This window comes from Barbus barbus (assembly GCF_936440315.1).
Source record: "Barbus barbus genome assembly, chromosome: 32".
NCBI lineage: Eukaryota > Metazoa > Chordata > Actinopteri > Cypriniformes > Cyprinidae > Barbus > Barbus barbus.
The window spans coordinates 5587367-5608111 of NC_136760.1; the positions used below are offsets into that span (position 1 = coordinate 5587367).

General features: G+C 36.3%; 1 protein-coding gene across 2 annotated transcripts in view; it reads right to left on the reverse strand.

Annotated features, from left to right (window-relative positions):
- Positions 1-20745, reverse strand: part of LOC306852647 (carbonic anhydrase-related protein 10-like) — a 196152-nt gene that overhangs the window by 83786 nt on the left and 91621 nt on the right. For both annotated transcript variants that reach the window (XM_079389647.1, XM_079389648.1), the window contains one exon: positions 13371-13513. In XM_079389647.1, the coding sequence (XP_079245773.1) occupies positions 13371-13513 (143 nt within the window). The remainder of the gene's footprint in view (positions 1-13370; positions 13514-20745) is intronic.

The window sequence follows — 20745 nt, forward strand, 5'->3', positions numbered from 1 at the left end:
TTCTGTCAAACTTTCAGCTGATTTTATGCCTTTATATCCTGGAAATGATCAATGTATTAGGTTTTAAAACCCCAGAAATCTTTTATACAATTTTTTAAATGCATTTATTTAAAATAACTATACAATAATAAACAAACACTTCATGTACAATAACACTCAAATATATATATATATATATATATATATAGTAATGATTGTCACATGTAATTTAACCAAGCAAAGTACTAAAAATATGTTCCTTAGATCATTTCATATTCAGTTTCGAGTCTGTTTTCATGCGTGACAGAATGTAGTGATGTTCTGTTTGAGTCATTTAAGAGAAACAAGTCAATTTTATTTCGGTACGACTGATTATTTTCTCATCTGATTTTCCCCATATATGTATGTACAGCCTCCTCTGAGAAAAGTGTGTTTTCTGGCACATTCTGTCATGGTTAGCTGAAGAAAGGCCTTGAATAGACATCCATAGTCTTTATATGAACCCACAGTCTTTCTAAGTTTCTTAAAACATCCAATTAGACAACTTTTGACACATTGTACTGAAAAAAGACTCAAGTTCACCTGAAGCAGAGAAAATATTCCATTTGAAAACACATTTTCAGTGTGCACTCCATGATAATGAGGAAGGCATAATAATAATTTTATGTGGAACAAGAGGGAGATGATTTATACTCCTCTCTTCATCCATTTGCATTTTATTAAGTAACTGCCTGCCTGTAATGGGCAGACAGAAATTAAGGTACCGAAGATAAGAACTTTAGGCTAAGCATCATTACACCAAGAGAGATGAATTAGTTGATGAAGATGACCGCAAAGAAATCCATTGAGCGCACCTTCATCAAGGTCTGCATTGATCTTTTGGCACAGAGGAGCCGGGGATATGCATAAAAGTCTTGCAGTTATGAAACCTGGGAACAGAGCCGTTTCATCAAATACATGAGTTATGAGTTTACCTAAACATGTCATGGCATGTCTGGCTTCAGTACAAGGTCACACATCTCTCTGGATATTTAAGCTTTCAAGGGAATTTAAGGTTCGTTGAAGGCATATGCTTATTGTTTTTGGAAGATAATACTCCCTTGATACTTCTTGAGATCAATACAGCTCACCTGCGCAGTGCGAGCCAAAATATGAGTGCAGCAGAATGACAGTGTGAGAAAACCATTAAAACAGGCTGTTCTGGCAATAATGGCAGGATTTTGTATCCAAATCTCTGTCTGCAAAACACCTCGAGCCAACCTCTCTCTTCTGCCTTATAGTGCATCTCTCCAAATTCTAGAGCTGAATCAATAATTTAAAAATGACAAGGAGCTTCTTTAGAAGCTTCCTACTGCCATCTTTCCATAAATGGAATGGAAATTAATGTTTTAATAGTCATCTTTCACAGACGTTACTGAATGTAAAGAATGTATTTTTTTAAAAGTTGGAAAAAAGAAAGCGTTTGAAGATTTTAAATGCACTGTCGAAGCGCACAAAGGGAAAAGGCACAACTGACAAGTAAAGAGGCTATTTCAGACACTGATACATCGGTTGCCTGACTCTGGCAAAAAATATTGGATAGCAAAATGACAGGCGTAGAAACTAAAGAGAAAGAGGAATGTTTGAGGGCTGAGTGCAAAGAACAGCTGATATGACTAATATTTCAATGGGAGGACATTGTAAAAGAGATCAAAAGCCCTATTTGTTACGTCTCTTCACAATTCTTCATTCACAGACACTGAGGCAGGAAGGACGGGTATCGGAGACACAATTTTAAGAGCCTGTGTGCGACATTTCAAACCTTTTTGGGGCCAACTTTGTATAGGGATGAAAAAATTGAGAAATAATATTAAAAGCTACAGGGACAATGTTTACTAGCAATAAGAGGAACAAACTGAACCAGGGAGATAGGAATGAACTAAACAACTTTAATATGCCTAAAAATACAGTGATTTCCCATGATTTCCTTAATTAAAAGTAAATGATCACACAAATAATAAAGGATAGAAAGTGCAACCTTTTCCCTCAAACTCGTTAATATATTACCAATCATTAATTTCCTTTTTAATAATGTTTGGACTGTGGACTCCCAGTGTGAATTCTAAACAGTTTACAGAAACCAGATATCCTAAGTCCTGTAAATTACTTGTCTGAGACCCATCGTTCCATACAATACAAAAACCAAACTTATTTATTGAAAATAAAATAAAATAATAAATATATACTTCATTCTCATAATATTGAACTGGGTGCTAAAACAACACATCATGTGAATTTAAACAATGCTATTAGTCATGCAATATTCTTGGCGAATACCCTTTTTTATCTTCTTATAGAAAGTCCAACTAATGAAAGATGTGGTGTAGTGAACTGCACTGTATGCTGAAACTTCATTTTCAAGCAGGCCTCCATGCGTTCTGAACCAATCGGTCGTCCTGACAGCTGACCGGAGGGCTCTTGCCCACGTGTCAATCAACAGACAAGAGAGGCGTCACCATAAGACTCTTCAGCAAGCTCATATATAGATATACCTAACTTGTTCTGTTGTCACTTGATATCTTTGTCATCTAGTTTTGCACTTACAATTTGTTAATGTACTCTGTATATCAGTGATACAGTGATATGATCACAAGTTACTATAACCTCAGCAAACTCTCTGCTGCATCATTAATATTTTCATTATGAATGGCTGCAGGTGAAGATTATGCATTATGGGGATCGATAACACTTAAACATCATTACATCAAGTGCAATCGCTACTGAATACATACCCTCAGATGTAGTTGAGAATATACAATGGTATGAATCTTAATGAGATCTTTTTAGTTTTAGATCAATAGTACTTAATATGATGTTCTGTGTTTCAACTTAACTAACCATAAGTTTAATCATGGATAAAAGGCATGGATTTGATTTGCATCATATATATAAATATATATATATATCATATATATATTTATATATATATATATATATATATATATATTACAAGAAGCATTGCATGATTCTTTGTATGACTATTTGCTTTTTTTTTTTTTTACATTCTATTTGGACATTCTAATTAACCATATGAAATTATGGCTCCATTTTATAAAACACTGCGTTCGAATTAATTCCACTGATGGCCCTCAAACTCAGCTAATGTAAAACAACAAACACCACAATGCTCCACTCCATTTGCTAATTTCAACTTGAGAACAATACATCTCTGTAAAATTATTATAATGTGAATTCAGATAAATGCATTGTTTTAATATACAGTCACTTACTGAAATACATTAGTGCTCAGTTTCTGTTTGGGTGGAATGCTACAGAGTTCATCCATACGTATTGCAAATACTAAAATGTATACCACTGACTTATTTACATATTCTTGCACAGTATATCATAAGCCATGCTACAGGCTTCTAAAATGCACTTAGGCAAATAGATCAGTACTCTATATAAAACTAATAGGAATGAATGAGGCCCTTTAGACACACAGACTTCTGAGTTGTCTTCTAACTGTTGCGATACAAAACTGATGTAATGCGTTCATTTTAAATCAGGTTCATTGACCTTATTAGTAGCTGCACTGTAAAAAAAAAAAAGTTGACCTAACTCACAAAAATAAGGCAACCTATCACATTCAACTTTTTAAGTTAACTCAACAAGCAACCGACAAATTAAAAACTTTAGTTCATCTAATGAATAAAAGTCAGTTTACTGAGTGTTAAAAGATCTGTTAGAGCAACTAAAGATGTTTTAGCATTTAGCAATGCTAATCTTTTTTAACAATCCTCTTTCTTTTAGATATATGTTTATTTTCAAAGCCTTCTACATAATATGGGTAGCATTTGTCTCTTAGTACTAAAGGCAAACATTTATGTTAATAGACAAATGTAATTAATAAGTTGCAATGAGATGCACATATACAGTACCTCAGCACACGATTCTCAACCAAGGTGAGGATCAACAAATTTTAAATCAGTAAAATATGAACTCTAATCCACAGAACAGCTAACTGACAGTGACAACACCAGCAGGAGCATAAATTAAGCCCGTAAAAGGTAAAACAATTATAATATTTTAGTAATAATTAACAAAATGTTTTCAAGCTGCAATGCATGCTGGGAACTTGTGCAATGTTGTTCAATGTAAAATTGTTTGTTCAGATGACTCAATTTGAAAAGTTTGGATATGTTGTGAATACTTACAACAAATACTTGAGTATCTAAGTAAGGTAAACAAAACAACTTTTGTTAGCGACATGCTTAGAGAATTTTTGTTCAGTTCACACAAAAAATTAAACTGACTTCTCCTACTAAAAATTCTTTGTTCAGGCTACTTTTTTACATTGGTTAGTAGAACTTTTCGAAAGTTGGATTTTTTACAGTGTGGCGTCAATGTGAAAACACGCTATTCCCTCCACTGACTCACATCTTAACTGCACTACCCTTGTCACTATCGGTTATGACTGTTAGCAAACATAAACATGCAAAACATATGTTACATTTCCCTGCTGATCACATCTGATGGCTAGTCTATAGCAGCTACCATGTCTATTATAAATTGCCAAAGAGCTAGTCAGAAAAAAAAAATACAGCCCCGAATGAGAGTAGCTAGCAGATTACGAAGCAGAATTTTGCTGCTGCAGTTCTGTGTCAGTCTGATGATATTACATGATGTAAGATTGACAACACCAGTCCAGTTTCATAACAATCATTAAACACATTTCAACTATCAATTTTTTTTTTAAATTGGGTCAGTTGTGTTCAGCATGCAAAGATGATGATTGTGAATTAGGGAAGAACTATACTGCACAAAAACTTCTTGACAAAATATTCAGTATCTTGATAATTATGTTTTCCACACATTTTTAACGAAGAATCATTTATATGCACCAATATATCAAAGCATAAAACCAGCAATGCTTATTTACATATTACCTTTTTTTTTAGCATTTATATCAAAAAGGAAACACTGAATCAGTTATAAATCAATTCACTGAAATGACCGTTTGAATCGATACTGTATATGGAAATTAACCAAACTAACCAACCCTAAAGCAGTTTTGGCTAAATGATTTTAAATGCAAGAGGCGTTTAAAACATCTTAATTGCTACTACTCTAATTATAACCTGGTCTTTAGGAAACTTAATGGCCAAAAAAGTAGTACATAAAAATTACAATATTCAAGATCACCAGAAAAATCAATATATCGACATGCCCTGTTGTAAAATGTATAACCATGTAAGAGCATTAAGACATGTAAGAGGTTAATTGTCTAAACACTCTATATTGTGTTTTAAAGACCAGGTATAATGAACAATCAGACCGCATACGGTACTGCTGATGTTACCCAATGTTTAGTTCTTAATGATAGGGCTGCACGATTAATCGAAAAAAAATCACGATCTCGATTCATACTTAAATGCGATCTCATTTCTAAATGACGGCGATTCACTTCCGTGTAAAGTAAAAAAAGTAAAGTCGTGACGTATTGTCAAGTATGGTGACCCATACTCGAAATTGGTGCTCTGCGTTTAACCCATCCAAGTGCACACACACAGCAGTGAGTAGTGAACAAATGCACACACACACACACACTGTGAACACACACCCGGGGCAGTGGGCAGCCATGCTGCAGCGCCCGGGGAGCAGTTGGGGGTTCGGTGCCTTGCTCAAGGGCACCTCAGTCGTGGTATTGAGAGAGCGCTGTACATTCACTCCCCCCACCTACAATCCCTGCCGGCCGGGGACTCGAACCCGCAACCTTTCGATTACAAGTCCGACTCTCTAACCATTAGGCCACGACTTCCCCCATTCAGGGTATTGAATGCTATTTCCCTGCATTCAGATCATGCTGCATTCACGCGTTATTGGTCACACTCACACAGTAACAAAACACTATTAATTCACCAATCAATCATAAATCTCGATCACTTTTCTCCTCTCCCTCATTGGCCACGTTCCGCTGTCACTCACGTGACGTGTAACAAGGCGGCAGACCTAAACGGAGTCAATAGGCGCGTTCGCAGAATGATCACCGTATGACATCAAAGTACCACGAGAGCGGTAAGAAAGCAGTCGGATCCTATGCATTCAAATCGCTCTTGCGGTACTTTGATGTCATACGGTGATCATTCTGCGCAGCGCTGCTTCAACGGGGCGTCAGCATCAACGCTTGACGGAGGGCGTGTCTGCAGCTTGGTGCTGACCAGAGCCGCTGAGAAACAGAGTTGCGACACGCTTTGATCTTGCCGCCGCGCGGTCACGTGGTTCATGGAGCTCTCAATAGTTCCAGACAACTCCGCGGTGTCCATATGTTTGAATGGGATTAATCGGGTCAGACAACAACAAAGTAACAACGTTTGTCTGTGGAGTTTAATGGAAATAATATTAATGGGTTTTTCTTGTTTAACTATGGAGGAGTAAAAACATAGTACAATGCAACACACAGGATAAGGCGGTTAACATTTCTTTGTATACAAAGTATAAATAGTGTAAACTGCTTAATAAAGATTGGAGACTTGAGGCGTGACTTTTTGTGTTTTTGTGTTACACTTATTCCTGTGGATGTGCAGACTAATGATGAAATAAATTATGCTTATTTAAAGAGTATAAGAAATCTAATTAGTATGCAAAATGTGTTATTGTATTAATATATATTTCTTCATCTATGGTCATCTATTATTCACATTTTAATACAGTTATGATAACTAGTTTAGTTATTGTAGCTAGTGTATCTATAATAATATAATAAAAATCTAATAGTCTCACTAGCTATTATCTAACAATAAACATTATTAAACCTGACGACATGAAAATACCACTATTAATTACTATTCAAGAACAGGTCAGCTAAGGCGTTAAAATATTTTAAAAAGCAGTTATTTCATCAACTTACCAGTGAAAATGCTCCAAAGATACTGAAATAAATGGGGTTAATTCAACTTCCTTCAGGGAGAGAAAGATTACAGAAAGATGTAAAACAACTAGCATCAACTAGCATTTGGCTATGATTGCTATTAAGGTGTTTCTCACGTTATCTAACTGCAAATATAGCATATACTGCCTATTATCCAAAAATAAACATTAACTATAACGCGTTTCATAAAATACAACTACTGGTCAGATTTCCGAGAGATAAACTAATGTGTTAAAATGGCAAAAAATGCTGTAATTTCCTCAAATTTCTGGCGACTGTGCTTGAGAAGCACTGAAATGAATGGGCTTCAATGCTGAAACTATCGGTTGTTTGGAACTATTGGCTGCTCCATGACACGCTTTACTTCTGCATTCCTAAGTTCCTATGGAAGCCTATGGGAGTGTCGCAACTCTGTTTCTCAACGGCTCTGGTGCTGACCATAGTGTTGACGCGCCGTCATAGTGATAACAGCCAATCACATACTTTTCTGGTGCTGCATGAACGGGATTGGCTAGCGTCTGCGCTAGGGTATTTGCATAAGGCGATCTGATTGGCTGTCGCCTGCGTTGGCGCTTGAAAAGTTGAAAAGTTTTCAACTTCTGCCGCGTGCAACGCCAGTGAAGCGACGCGAGGGACCCACAATTCAGTTCGGCAACGCTTGACGCCACTCCATTCAAAGTAAATGACGCCGACGCCCCGTGTGAATGTGAATATTTTTATTTATTATTGTTAATGTTCTCTTATGTTCAACAACTTAAAGCTTTAAAATGATTCACTTTAAGGGGTCTAAAATAAAGAAAAGAGATAAGTTACTTAAGATAAGTTCTATTTCTTACTCCAGCACTTTATTATACTGAATGTCCTGTGGTTTTTTTTTTTTTTTGGGGGGGGGGGGGGGGGGGGGTTGGGTTGTACTTGAGTGCAATACATTTTGGTTGAAAAAATGAGAATCGTAATCTCAATTCCCATGGAGAAAAACTTTAGCAAGAATTGTGCAGCCTAACTTAATGACTTAGCGTCTTTAAAACAAGATCAAGGAGGAGGTCTTAACTAGATTATCCGCGAGATGAAGGATTTAGGATTTGCACAGTAGGCTGTCCACAGCTTGTTTACATATCTATTCCAAGTTTTTATGATCATGTATAGTCTTAGTCTCTGATAAGTTTAGTTGTGGTTGATTCATACTGTTTAAGCAAAGTATGCCAGAACACTATAGTCTGCCACATCCTCCACAACAAAGTACTCCGAACCAGGACTTGGCGGCATGCAAATTGTACTGAGCACTGATTTTTGTATGCGTTTGTGCTGTTACATGAGTTGCATAATTCTTTTAGTGAATCTGCCGCTAAGGCAATGCATATAGCATTTACAGAAGACTGTAAGAGAATAAATGTAGGTGTTACTGGGGGAGGATGGTCATGCATCTTTCATAGTCATGTGCATTTAAAGAGCAATACCTTTAGAAATCAACCGCCCTGATCTCCATACTACACTACCACACTAGTTCAAACATTAGCTCTGTCGCAAAACCTAATGATAGGCACACTAACGAAACCTGTTCCAAAAAGAAGTAAAAACAGCAGATAAAGAGAGTTGAATACGGATTAGGAATATAAATGATTTAATGCTAAAAAATATCAATAAAAAGGCACATCGACAGCTGAGTATCCTGTAGAGTGCTCTAAATCAGTTCAATCAGTCAGTCTAAATCAGAGGTTACAGGCAGGATGTTAACATAGAATACATGTATGTAGGTTTTATACAGTGAACAAACAAAAACGGAAAACTCAAAACAAAACCAAAACAAACAGCCCAAACGAAAAAAGAAAGCAAAACATAAAACACAAAACCATACCAAACAAAACTGAACAAGAAAGGACAAAACCAGACAAAACAAAAACAAGACTAGACAAAATAAAACACCAAAACAAATTTTTTTAAACATTATTTTATATAAATAACTTTAATACAATTGATTGTTTTTAATAAAAAGAAAATCATTCCAATGTAGTCTTTTGAAACTGAGATTCAATTGATTTCACCCAGTAGTTCTTATTTGGTACAACGAAAACCACAAAGTGATCTGAAGATTTCAATAAAACCCTGCTATCGTAATGTTGGATTAGGATCTGAACTGCACAAACATGAAGGCGCACTCAGCATCTCTGCTGTGGTGGAGCACTCAGGCTTTGATCTGAGAATAGAGGACAGGAGACTGCTGATCCATTTCCTCTTTCTGTGTGACCCATTTTCCTGCGACTCATGCTACAGTGAGATTGCCTCGCAACCCCTGGACCCTACAAACACTCCTTCCTATGGACACAAGTTATTGAATCTAATTATTTCCTAATCCTTTTTAGCTCCATGTTTATGATTCAAATTTATACACCCACACAGATGGACGAGCCACGAACCCCGGCTTAGGTTGCGTATTCCGATTCGGAATCAGGCCTTCGAGCTCTCGCGATCCAGCAGTAATTAAATCCAGCGCCTTGACAAGCAAGAGGCCGCGGCGAGACAGACATAATTGCAGTCTTTGAGATATTCATGCGCAAACTGCTTTGTATACTGTGACAGCTTAGCAGGTTCAGCCAACACAAACTTGAATCTAATTAATTTGAATCAGTAATTTGCATAACTAAATCCATTCTCATAATCACAAGGCGTTTCACCCTCAGCAGTAAACATCTGTGTCCTTTGTGGTTTATTACATTCACCATGAAAAACATAGTTGAGCTTTATGTGCGCACGTGTATGTTGAGGCATCTTTTGCAAACGCTTTCTCTAATAAATATTTTACATTTGCACTTTTATTCAAAAATATTTGACTCCATATTTTATGCTAATGTTCCCCAGGGTTTGCCAACACGAGAAGTTCGCGAAGGAAATGAAGCAGTCATGCCTGTAAGCAGCATGTTCTGCAGTGTTGCAGAATTACAACGGATGTAAATTCCTGTCTAGGAGCGACTTGGCATGGGATTCGCAGTTCATGAAATATAAACCGCTAGCAGCAAAGGTACAGAAACGATTTAGTATGCGAGTGCAAACATTTGCAACAAACAGTGAAAAGAGCTAAAACATTCAGGTACAAAGCCAACATGGAAGTCACATGTGTGAGAAACGAAAGCTAGGGAGCTGAATATGTAATAGGACACCCCCAACAGTGTGTTCCCACAGATCACTACAGATGTCATCCCATGGCTCCATGTTTCTCGTTCCACCGTGTTCCCAGTGTAATTATACTGATTCAGTGCTGCTAGAGGAGCGTTCTCGCCCTGTGGCAGCAGAACTCCCCATCTGGCAAACATGCATCTTGCATGTTAAACTGTTTCAATCTCCTTCTCCCGCTGGCCAGATTACAGGAAAAATGACATCACTGATTTTTGAACTCAAACGAACAGAATATTATATCTAACTGACACTGCCATCACCTCTTATTACATGGCTCCACTGAGCAATCTGATATTTTAAACGGCGGCCGCTATGATTTTCTTCTGTGGAACAGATATTTTGTAGAACACTGAGGTTCAAACAACATGGGGCCTCACTGTCTTTATATGCAAAAAACAAAAAAGCAAAGCAAAAACAAAAACAAAACAACATTTAATTTTTGGATAAACTATTCCTTTAATTCCTTAAAAAGTTATAAAAATTCTAAATTTCTATACATTATTCCAATTAATATTTCAGTTCAGAGATTCACACACTTTTTGAAATATAAACATTATTGACCCAAAATATTTTCTTAAAGTACCCCTCTAGATTTTAAGTTAATATTCCAATAATTTGACAGCACCTTCAAATAATAATAATAATAAGTTTAAAAAAATATTTGAATTATACAGTTACAATTTTGAATAATAATAGTTTTGTAAATACTAATTTTTAAAAAAGTTTTTTTAACACTAGTTTTCACTAATTATAAAATTATAAATTTTAATACTACTGTTACTACTACTACAAATAATATTAATAAATAGCTTTATATTATTTTTCACTAATCATAAAATAATAATAACAATATAATAATAATAATAACAATAAAGATTTAAGGTTTTTACATTATAACAAGGTTTTATATATTTTATAACTCTGGTTATAACTAACGTTTAACTAATTATATTAAAAAAAAATCATAATAATAAAAAAATCATAAAAAAAATAAATAAAAAAAAATCACAGCCATATCTGTTTATTTCAATTAATTGTGCAGTACTAATTATTTACTTGATTTTTACTTTTTTTATGATTTTCTTAAGATTTTCTTTTACTCACAAATCCCCTGCAGTTCCCTCACAAACCCTTGGGAAACCCTGGCCTGTTTTAACTCAAATAAATTTTCCATGCCCATGTATTCAGCTATATAAAATTTTGAATAATATACAGTCATCCAATTCTAACTGCAAAACAAACCCCAACAGGGAGATCAAAACATCCCATGCTTTGCACTAAGGTCTTGATCACTCCTGTATAATCAGATGATAATGACCGGCTGACTCTACATTAGCATTACTATCAGTAACAGATTTACAGAGGTTCCGCTCAAGAATAAGTCATTTGAGAGAAAAAGAAAAGAAAAACAAGAAATCTGGTGTTCATTTACATTTATCACGGTGAGTCTCTTTTGGTGTGTACCTTATGCGTGTGATCTGCACGAGAGTCGTGTTGTCCCTAAGTTCAAACATCGGCCTGTTTAAGCTGACTGATAGCCGAAGTGAAGCCATCAGTTTATACAGAGAATGTATCTCACACTAGCAACTACCCAAGCTAATGAAATCGCAATGACAAGACTGACTCCGTAAGTAATCTAATATGATATTCATATAACTGAATAAAATCTGTGTGCAGATTGCATCTGTCATTGTTTGTCTCTGGGCGGGATTCTGTCTTGTTTTACCAACGCTGACAAAGGAAGGTGCCACATAGCGAGACAATGTACTATGTTCTACAGCACATCTATGCTATGCTAAACGGCATGTGGCCTGATTCGTTTCTGTAATTAGTCCCCATCTCATATCTACTGCGCCCTAAAGCTAATGATGCTGGGAGAAAATATTTCCATGTGGCATCTTTTCATATTCATGTCTCAAATTCTCCACTTTGCTGATTGGAGACTTCAATAAGGGACACGATACTGTCATCTTCCTCCCTTGTCAGAGCGATTAAATTCATTAAAAGCTCTTCAAGTAATTGCAGCTCATCTACAGCAGAGCAAATATTCAATTAATACAGACAATTTAATAACTGTGATTCCCTCAATCTAAAGCACATAACCTTGATGCATGTCTGCGCTTGATTAATTGGTTTTCTATTCTGAGGTCATTTTAATTTTCTTTAACTATTCATTAGTCTATTTATCATGCTGTGGAGAGACTGGCAATGAAAACTCCACTCTGACAGAACTCAAACACATATGGTGTGAATTCAGACACACTCAACAGTCCAGTACAACTGAAACCAAAATATCCCTGTGGAAAAAAAATTGCCTAACATGTTGCAGGAAATCAGAGGACAGGGGCTATCTGAAACGATCTCAAAAAAAAAAAAAAAGATCTAAACTGTTCAACCCATGCCATCCAGCAAAAATCTAGTAAATGGCTTTAAATGTGCCACTAAAATCAGCAATTAACCCTTTTTTTTTTTAGTTTAGGACAAATCCCTTTCATGAAATTGTTTCAGTGTGAATTGCTATTCTTTTAAATTACTAATTAAATTTAATGAATGCAACAAGTTATTTCATAAGACTTGGCATGTCAAGAGTGCTTTGGCCAAATTACCATGCAGTGGATTATTCTCCTTCCTTTCTCTAGTCACTGATTGATCTGTATGAGTATGAATCTCTGCCTCTAGTGCCGCCACATGCACAACCTCAGTTACCCACTGCTGATGCATTTGAAGAGAGGATTTATTAATATGCAAAACATACCATCCTCTCTCTATTGACAAACAAATGATGGCACTTTTATGTGGTTAGTTGATGCATAATGTGCGCATGGATTTTTTTACAAACAAAATTTATATAAATATCGGCATGTTTAATTCAAAGTGTGTAGTTGTAAATGCCTGTGAAATTTACTAGCAATTTCTGAGTCAAAACGGCTTCTTGTTTCTTCCAATGTATCTATAACTAGTTAATTGTAAACCGTCCTGCAGTGTGACAAACCATCTTGAATGATATGAGGTCAAAGCTGCATGCATAATAATAAAAATGCTGTTGGAGTGTAGCATGGCATGTGGCAGGATATCAGTTAAGGTAAAAACAGCAGTGGAAAAATAATAATTCAAACTAAGCACCATAGTTTACTTTCCTATCCGTTCTGAATCTAGCATAACCACTGACCTAGATGCATTTTTTTCCAGTGAAGTAGCATTTTCACAGTTGGTCATAGCACTTTGACACAAGAAACAATGTTTATTTTTCCCAGGCAGCTCACCGCACTGATACTGTAGCCATGCTGACATCACATAAGACATGGTTTACCTTTCGTCCGCCAGTGTTGAGCCTCAGTGGTGTCAAGAAGGGATCAAATATCATATGGCTCGTCTCAATGTTGACTGGAGACTGTCTCTTCCCCACAGAACACAGATTCCATGCAGAATTTACAAGCCCCCAGAACGATGGCACTGCAATGGAAGAAAGTATACAAAGATGATTTGCAGAACATTCTTCAAACAATCATAATCATTTGTTTATAATAAGCAGTCTTATTCTGAACCTATAATAAATAAATAAATGAGAGCCAGAAGTGGATGTAATAATTGTTAAAGCGCAAGATAAAATGAAAATATTTAAAAATATATTTTTTCTTTGTTTGTTTGTTTTTTTAATGTGTGATGGGAACGTCATTGTGATGACTATTCAAAACTGGAGCAGTAGGGGAGCGCAGGGCACAACTGAACACTTTTTGAATTTCTGTTTGTATAAATCCACATGGGGTTCAGAGTATAATTTTTTATACACAATTTAAAAAAGTATAGTAATAGTAAGAGCAAATTGTAATTTCTGAACATTAAATATTGACAGTCTTTTTCACCTGTTTCTTGTGGTTTCTCAATAAAATCCATAAAAGTAGCCTAAATAGTATAAATTACATCGCTAATGTCATAGAATAGCATAGTTCTAATAATAGCAGGGCACATTGTAACGCAGTGTTAAAACGTTCCCCATCTGCGAGACTGGAAATTAAATCCAGTTTGTCTTCTGCTAATCAGCAAAGCATTAATTTAGATTAATTTATTTAAACTGATAAATAACAGATTGGAGATTAAAATAATAGCAGATTTGTCCAGTTTTAAATGAATACTAAAAACTGAGATGAAGAATTCAGCCAGAATTTTACTTTTACCATGGTAAAATATCGTCAAAAGGCTTTTGAGTTCTGGCACACTTTTTTCTCTATATGTAGTGTTGATATAGCAACTAGTAAATACCATAAATTTGGTTATAATAATAATAATAAATAAATAAATAACAACAACAAAAGACAATTATGAGCAAAAGTCAAAAGTACTAATTATGGTGGTTTGGATTTAATAAAAAAATTAACACAAAGGCACATGCAAATGTGTAACGTAATGCAAATCATGTAACCATTACTTGATGAAAATACCTAGTTTTTGAATATAGTCAATATTCACCAATATTAATTTCGTCATTTCATCATCACTTCGAGGTATGCTCTTATTTCAGATAGAGTGTGTTAATATAATTACCAGCAATCACTTTTACAACTGTAACACACTGACTTCTATTAATTTAAATTTTATGATCTAGCCTTTCTTATTATGAATCTATTAATGGCTGCGGCTCACAGCTACGGTTTCAAATGTCTCTTATACCAAAAGATGCCAGCCAGATTTTCCAGCTAGCAGTCAATTATGAAGGAAAATGTTAAAAATGTTACAGCTGCCCCAGGCCTCCCTTTCTCAGAACTCTTTGATGCTCATAAGAAAGTTGGGGCTACAATATCCCTTTATTCTTTTAAATAACTTTATTCAACATCCGAGTTCCAGCAGCCCATGACATTTTCAAGCAATTTAGACGATTTATACAAAGTGTTCGCCTTGGCATTTTCACAGCGTTGTGCTACATGCACCTCCAGCTGACAACCATTAAATGAGATGATTGGCAGCCTGCAAAACAGGATTCTTTATTAATAATTTAAGAGCAGTCAGCGGTGTGGTTAAGGACCTCCATGCTTGCATCTTCTATCAAGTAAATTCCACTCCTGGAGCATTTTGGTTGGGTGACATGACCCAGTTGGCGTTGCAGAAAAGCGACGTCACGCAACACAATTTATAATGTCTATCCCACCACAATGACATCAACACTTCTGTCCTTGTTTCAGGCCTCCAAATCAGTAAAGACTATTCATTAATCACTATTTCCATTGTCCTGATGCTGAGAGAAGCAGGTGGTCTCCACACTATATTTTTCATGTTGTGAGTTGCCATAATTTGAGCCTGCATTTTCCCGAACAAGCACCACCTGCTGTTTCCTGTCATGTGAGCGTTCAACTATTCTTCTTGAGAAAAGAACTTGACAAAGTAGCAGCGTGTACACACACTTTCGTACACGAGAAACGAGCACAAACCCGGGCAGACGCACACAGAACGTGTAATCTCTTTTGACCGCCTAATGCTATGCTAAAAAGGCCTGCATATTGTTTGGGGACAAGTCTTGATAAAGTGTGGCTACGGCTGAGTAGCTTTGTGATTAATAAAAGCACGACTGGTTGGTGTGGTCGGCCATCTCTTCAGCGGCGTTACCTCAAAATGAACAGCTGACTACTATTCCACTCTCATTTCCTGGCATTTCTGCATTAGATGGTGCTGCATAGAGAATGAAAATGGTTTTATTAAAAAAAAATAATAATAAAAAAAAAAAAATTGAGTCATATCTTATTTAGGAAAGCGTTGAATTAGTTTGTAATGTCCTCCAAGATTCAGGCAGAAGAATGGGAAATTATTCAGATCCTTCTACATCAGTCACTGAAATGACAGGAAATCTATAACAGGAATGGGGCTGCAGTGTGTGGAATCGATCCACTAAACACAGGTGACATGTCATAAATGGTAAATACTTATTACCTATTGGTAGCTCTAAAAGAACAACCACAGTCAACAGCTTTTCACCTTTGGCAATAAAATAATCCATGTGTACAAAATCAAGCTGAATCTTCACTTTAGATAAGATGCATGTTAAGATTTAATGTAATTGCATGTTAATAGATTTAAAATGCATTAATCTGAATAGCACTGAGTTTTACACTTAAGGGATAGTAGTTAACATATCACTAGAGGGGAAGATTTTCAACTATTTTAGTATGCTCTTCACTCAAATCTATTGTATATCTTCAGAAAACTTATAATATAGTGTACTGATTTGTATGGATTGCTTTTAGAATATTTTCTGGTGTTTTTGCATCCTTTTTCAAGCTTGTAAGCTCAAGTTTAAAAAAAAAAAAAAAAAAGCCTAATATTTTTGTTCCATGTAAAAAAGTACCAAAAACTGTATGGCTTTGGAATGACATGAGAGCGAGTACAAACATTTCTGAATGCATGGTTTAATTGCTTATCTCTCAGTGTGACTGGACACATCAGAGCAGAAGACCGAAGAGGCTGTTCTGTTTAATGACCTTTATAAAACTCAAGCCCCGGGACATACACTGGCAATCAAAAATAACAATTAAAATGCCTCAATCATGTGTATATAAGTTCTCGTCTCAACCACCTCTGTGAGGTATCTATTTAAACATCAATAGTCATATACACGCTGGATGTTGGCCATTTTTCTTTCACTATCCAGGCCAAATAACAAAACAAAACCAAAAAAAAAATGATAATCGTGGTAATTAAATAATCAAATATCGGTATCATGTTAATTAGGGGTGGCGCAATATACTGGCATTGACGATATTTAAAAATGAACAGTACACATAGAACAATATGACAGGAGTAAAAATACGTTGTTATTCTCATAAATTGTTGTACTTTGATGCTGCAGTGAACTAAAAACGGTTAGCATTTTAGTGTCTTCCGTTTTTGTAATTGTTCTTTTTGTATGCAGTGGTATGATTTATTGGTTAAAAAAGGGGAAAAAGATGAATTTGACTGATAGCATGGTTTATTTATGTATTTTTATATTTCAAGATATCAATATATATCTCAATGTATGGTTATTGTGAATATAAATATATATTTAAACAATTGTCCTTTCATATATTTTAAGACAAAAATTGTATTTATTTATTAGACTTAATAATTATACAGTAATCATCCTCATAAAACATTTTTCTGTTTAGCCATAATATATTTATTTAATGTTTGCACTTACAATCTAAGCATAGGAAAGGTTTTGTTAATTATATCAAATCAAGGTCATTCACAAAGTTATTCACTGACAAAGAATAATTATTATCTTCACCTTTGTTACAGCTAAAGCCTGTGTTCTGGCCACCCTCAAGGTTTACTACAGTTCAGGGTTGAGCGAAGGCAAGCACAAGCACTAAGACGACACACTTGCACCAATTAAGATGCTCATTAATCACTTCCACTCCAGATCTTGCCACGAAATCACAGAGTCTCTGCCCCAAGATTACAGGAGAGTAGCTATGCACTTACCGTTCATTACCATTCATTACCATAGAATGAACTGTTTTCTTAAAACAGTGCTTCTCAAACCTGTCCTGGGGACCTCCAACCACTGCATATTTTGTATGTCTCCCTCATTTAACACACCTGATTCAGCCCATCAGCTCATAATAATACAAAACCTGCAGTGCTTGGGAGTTCCCAGGACAGGATTAAGAAGCACTGTCTTAAAAGAGGAGAAAAGGAACGTGTTGAAAAGAAATGAGTTGAAAACACACGGTGTATCCAGATATTTCCCTGGGTTTCTTGGACAAACATCAAAAACTACCATCTGTTTTGATGTGCTGAAGCATATAATAATAATACTGCAGGAAAACAAACAGATAATAAATACCTAAAAAGGAAGGATGGGAAAATATATTTACAAAACTGATGCTAAATGCTTGGAAGTTGCATTCAAATGTGTGACCTCTTCAACCAATCCTTAATCTTGGAAGAGGCAGTGAAACTTTGCAACCGAACTACATCGTGAAGGAGGGTTCATTTCTTTCCCCAGCATATGGTGAAACTGAAAGAAACGAAAACCCTTGGCTATCAGTTTTAAATCTCCCAAAATTCTGTCATTAATTACTCACCCTCATGTCATTCCAGACCTTTGTTCATCTTCAGAACACAAATTAAGATTTTTTTAATGACATCTGAGAGCTTTCAGACCCTGCATAGACAGCAAGGGTACTACCACATTCATGGCCAAGAAAGGTAGTAAGGACATCGTTAAATTAGTCCATGTGAGATCAGCATTTTAACTGTAATTTTATGAAGCTATTTGTGTGCAAAGAAAACAAAAAAATAATGACTTTATTCAACAATTTCTTGTCTTCCAGTGAGTCTCCGCCGCCATTCACAAAAGCGTGTTATGTTTTCCATATTGCCCACAACATTATTTGAAGTCCCTCCTCCCCTCACCCAAAATATTTCAGAGCTTAGTGTAGTAATCTTAGCTCAAGGGAGAATATTAATAATGAATCATAACTCTTTATAATTAATTAGAATATTGGATAAGTTAATAGAATCAGCTTGATAAATCAGAATTTATAGAACAATCAATTGATCAGGTCGTCTAGTGAACGCTCAGTATTGATTATTTATGAATTCAAAGAAATCATAATTTCTAGGGTAAGAGAAATACCCTTTTTAAGGTACAGTACTACTCAGAGCATGTAACAAGATCGAAATCGTTAAATTGACTTTGTTGCAAGCAGGGAATCAGAAACAAATACTCATATGTATTGTGCACAAAGTTTTAATAAATCACAAACACATAACTAGACTAAACGAACACATACACACACACACACACACACACACACACACACACGTTGGTTTTTGTGGTTTATGGGGACTCTCCATAGGCGTAATGGTTTTTATACTGAACAAACTGTGTGTGCTATTGCCCTACACCAACCCTACACCTAAACTTAGCCCTCACAGGAGACTTTGTGCATTTTTAGATTTTCAAAAAAACACCATTTAGTATGTTTTTAAAGTTTTTTAGAATTACGGGGACATAGGCAGTGTCCTCATTAACCACCTTCATATTGTAATACCTCTGTCATACTCATGTCATTATAAAAATGTGTGTCCTCATAAAACACATAAACATGCACACACACACGCATCACACATACATGGTACATGGGATGGGTAAGTGGGACTGGGTGAATGAAACCGGACAGAAACAAGGGAAAAGAGGCTGAGTTGACCATCTGAAAGAACCATCAGTCTCTAATTCAAAGCACAGTATACGATAGGTTACAACAACCCCTCTGTGTGTTGAAAGGAACGATACTTGCATTTGACTTGGCTGTGAAACGAGAGTCTCATGAAGCTTCTGAAGAAGGTATGGATGGTTCCATTCAATGGCCAAATTTGCAATCTCTTGAAACTCAGAGGTTGTTCATGACTCTGTTGGGGTTGAGAGAGTCCTCTCTTCTACGTAAGTACATGGCTGGGTGTAAAATGGGACCTGCTGGCCCTGTGGGCCGCTGTGGAACTGCAGGCCGCAATCCAGAGATGAAGATGCAGAGACTGCCAGGAGCGGGGAGAGAGAAATGTCTGAGCGAGGGCATTTCCATGAAGGTGAATTCCAGGGTTGAGTGAAGATGAACTCCAGTGGTATTAGTTTGACTCTTAGTAATCAAGAGCCATCTCCCCAGGCTGGGGAGACCACACCTGGCTCTATGTTGGGGCCCGTCGGGCGCGACATCAGCCCAACCATGCGGGCAGCAATCGGAAGATTAAGCAGAAGAGGCAGGATGGACCTGTGTGTGAGCCCTTTAAAGTCAGGGAAGAGTCACACCTCTCAGGATGGGCTTGACCAATGAGAAAGGCTGAATTTCCAAGCGGGAGGCTGGAAATATTGGGGGGGGGGTTATGACCCTTTGTCTGAGAACATGGCTCTGGCAGTCTATAGTTTGATTAAATTACAAACACGCATGGCATTCTACGAGGTGTGGTACACCAAAGTTTACGTCATCAAATGAGCATTAATTTGGTAGGAGACACGATATAGGTGGGGTTACATTAACTAGTTCTTCTCTCATGAAGCATGCATAAAACAAAATACAATGCAAGAGACACTATACAAGGTAGTTAAAATCATACACACAATGTCCTGGGATGCATGTTTATCCGTAGAAAGGTTTGTCTATTACTGACAAGGAGGAAAGTTTGTTTGTATGGGCATTATGTGTGTTTCAGACGGGTCCGTTCTTACGGCACGTCACATCTCACATACTTTTGAGCAATAAAACAGTTTTATCAGATGGTTGCGCTGGTAACTGAGTCCTTTAGGGTGCTCTTTCGGGGGAGAAGGGTCCTTACACCCTCACAGATTGTTTGTTGAATGAGAGGGTTTGCTGGGTTATTCATTAAATATAATGAATAAATGTGTGCCTGATTGGTCCAAACACTACATTAGCATGACTAGAATTATGTATATTCATTATAAAAATAACCAAATACTAAGAAATATCTCAGATTTTTACCTGTTCTAGTTCATTTTAATGGTTGTTTTTTTATTATTTTATTTTAAACAAATTTAAGTCCTCTTGAGGCCCACTTGGAAGTTTGTTGAGGCCCTATAGAGGGCCCCAGCCCCGGGCCCTGGCTGAGAACAAATGATTTATACGGTTATGCCGGGTCAGAAATGGACTGTGTCAAAATGTCACCAAAATTAATATATACACCCACAAAATTCAAGA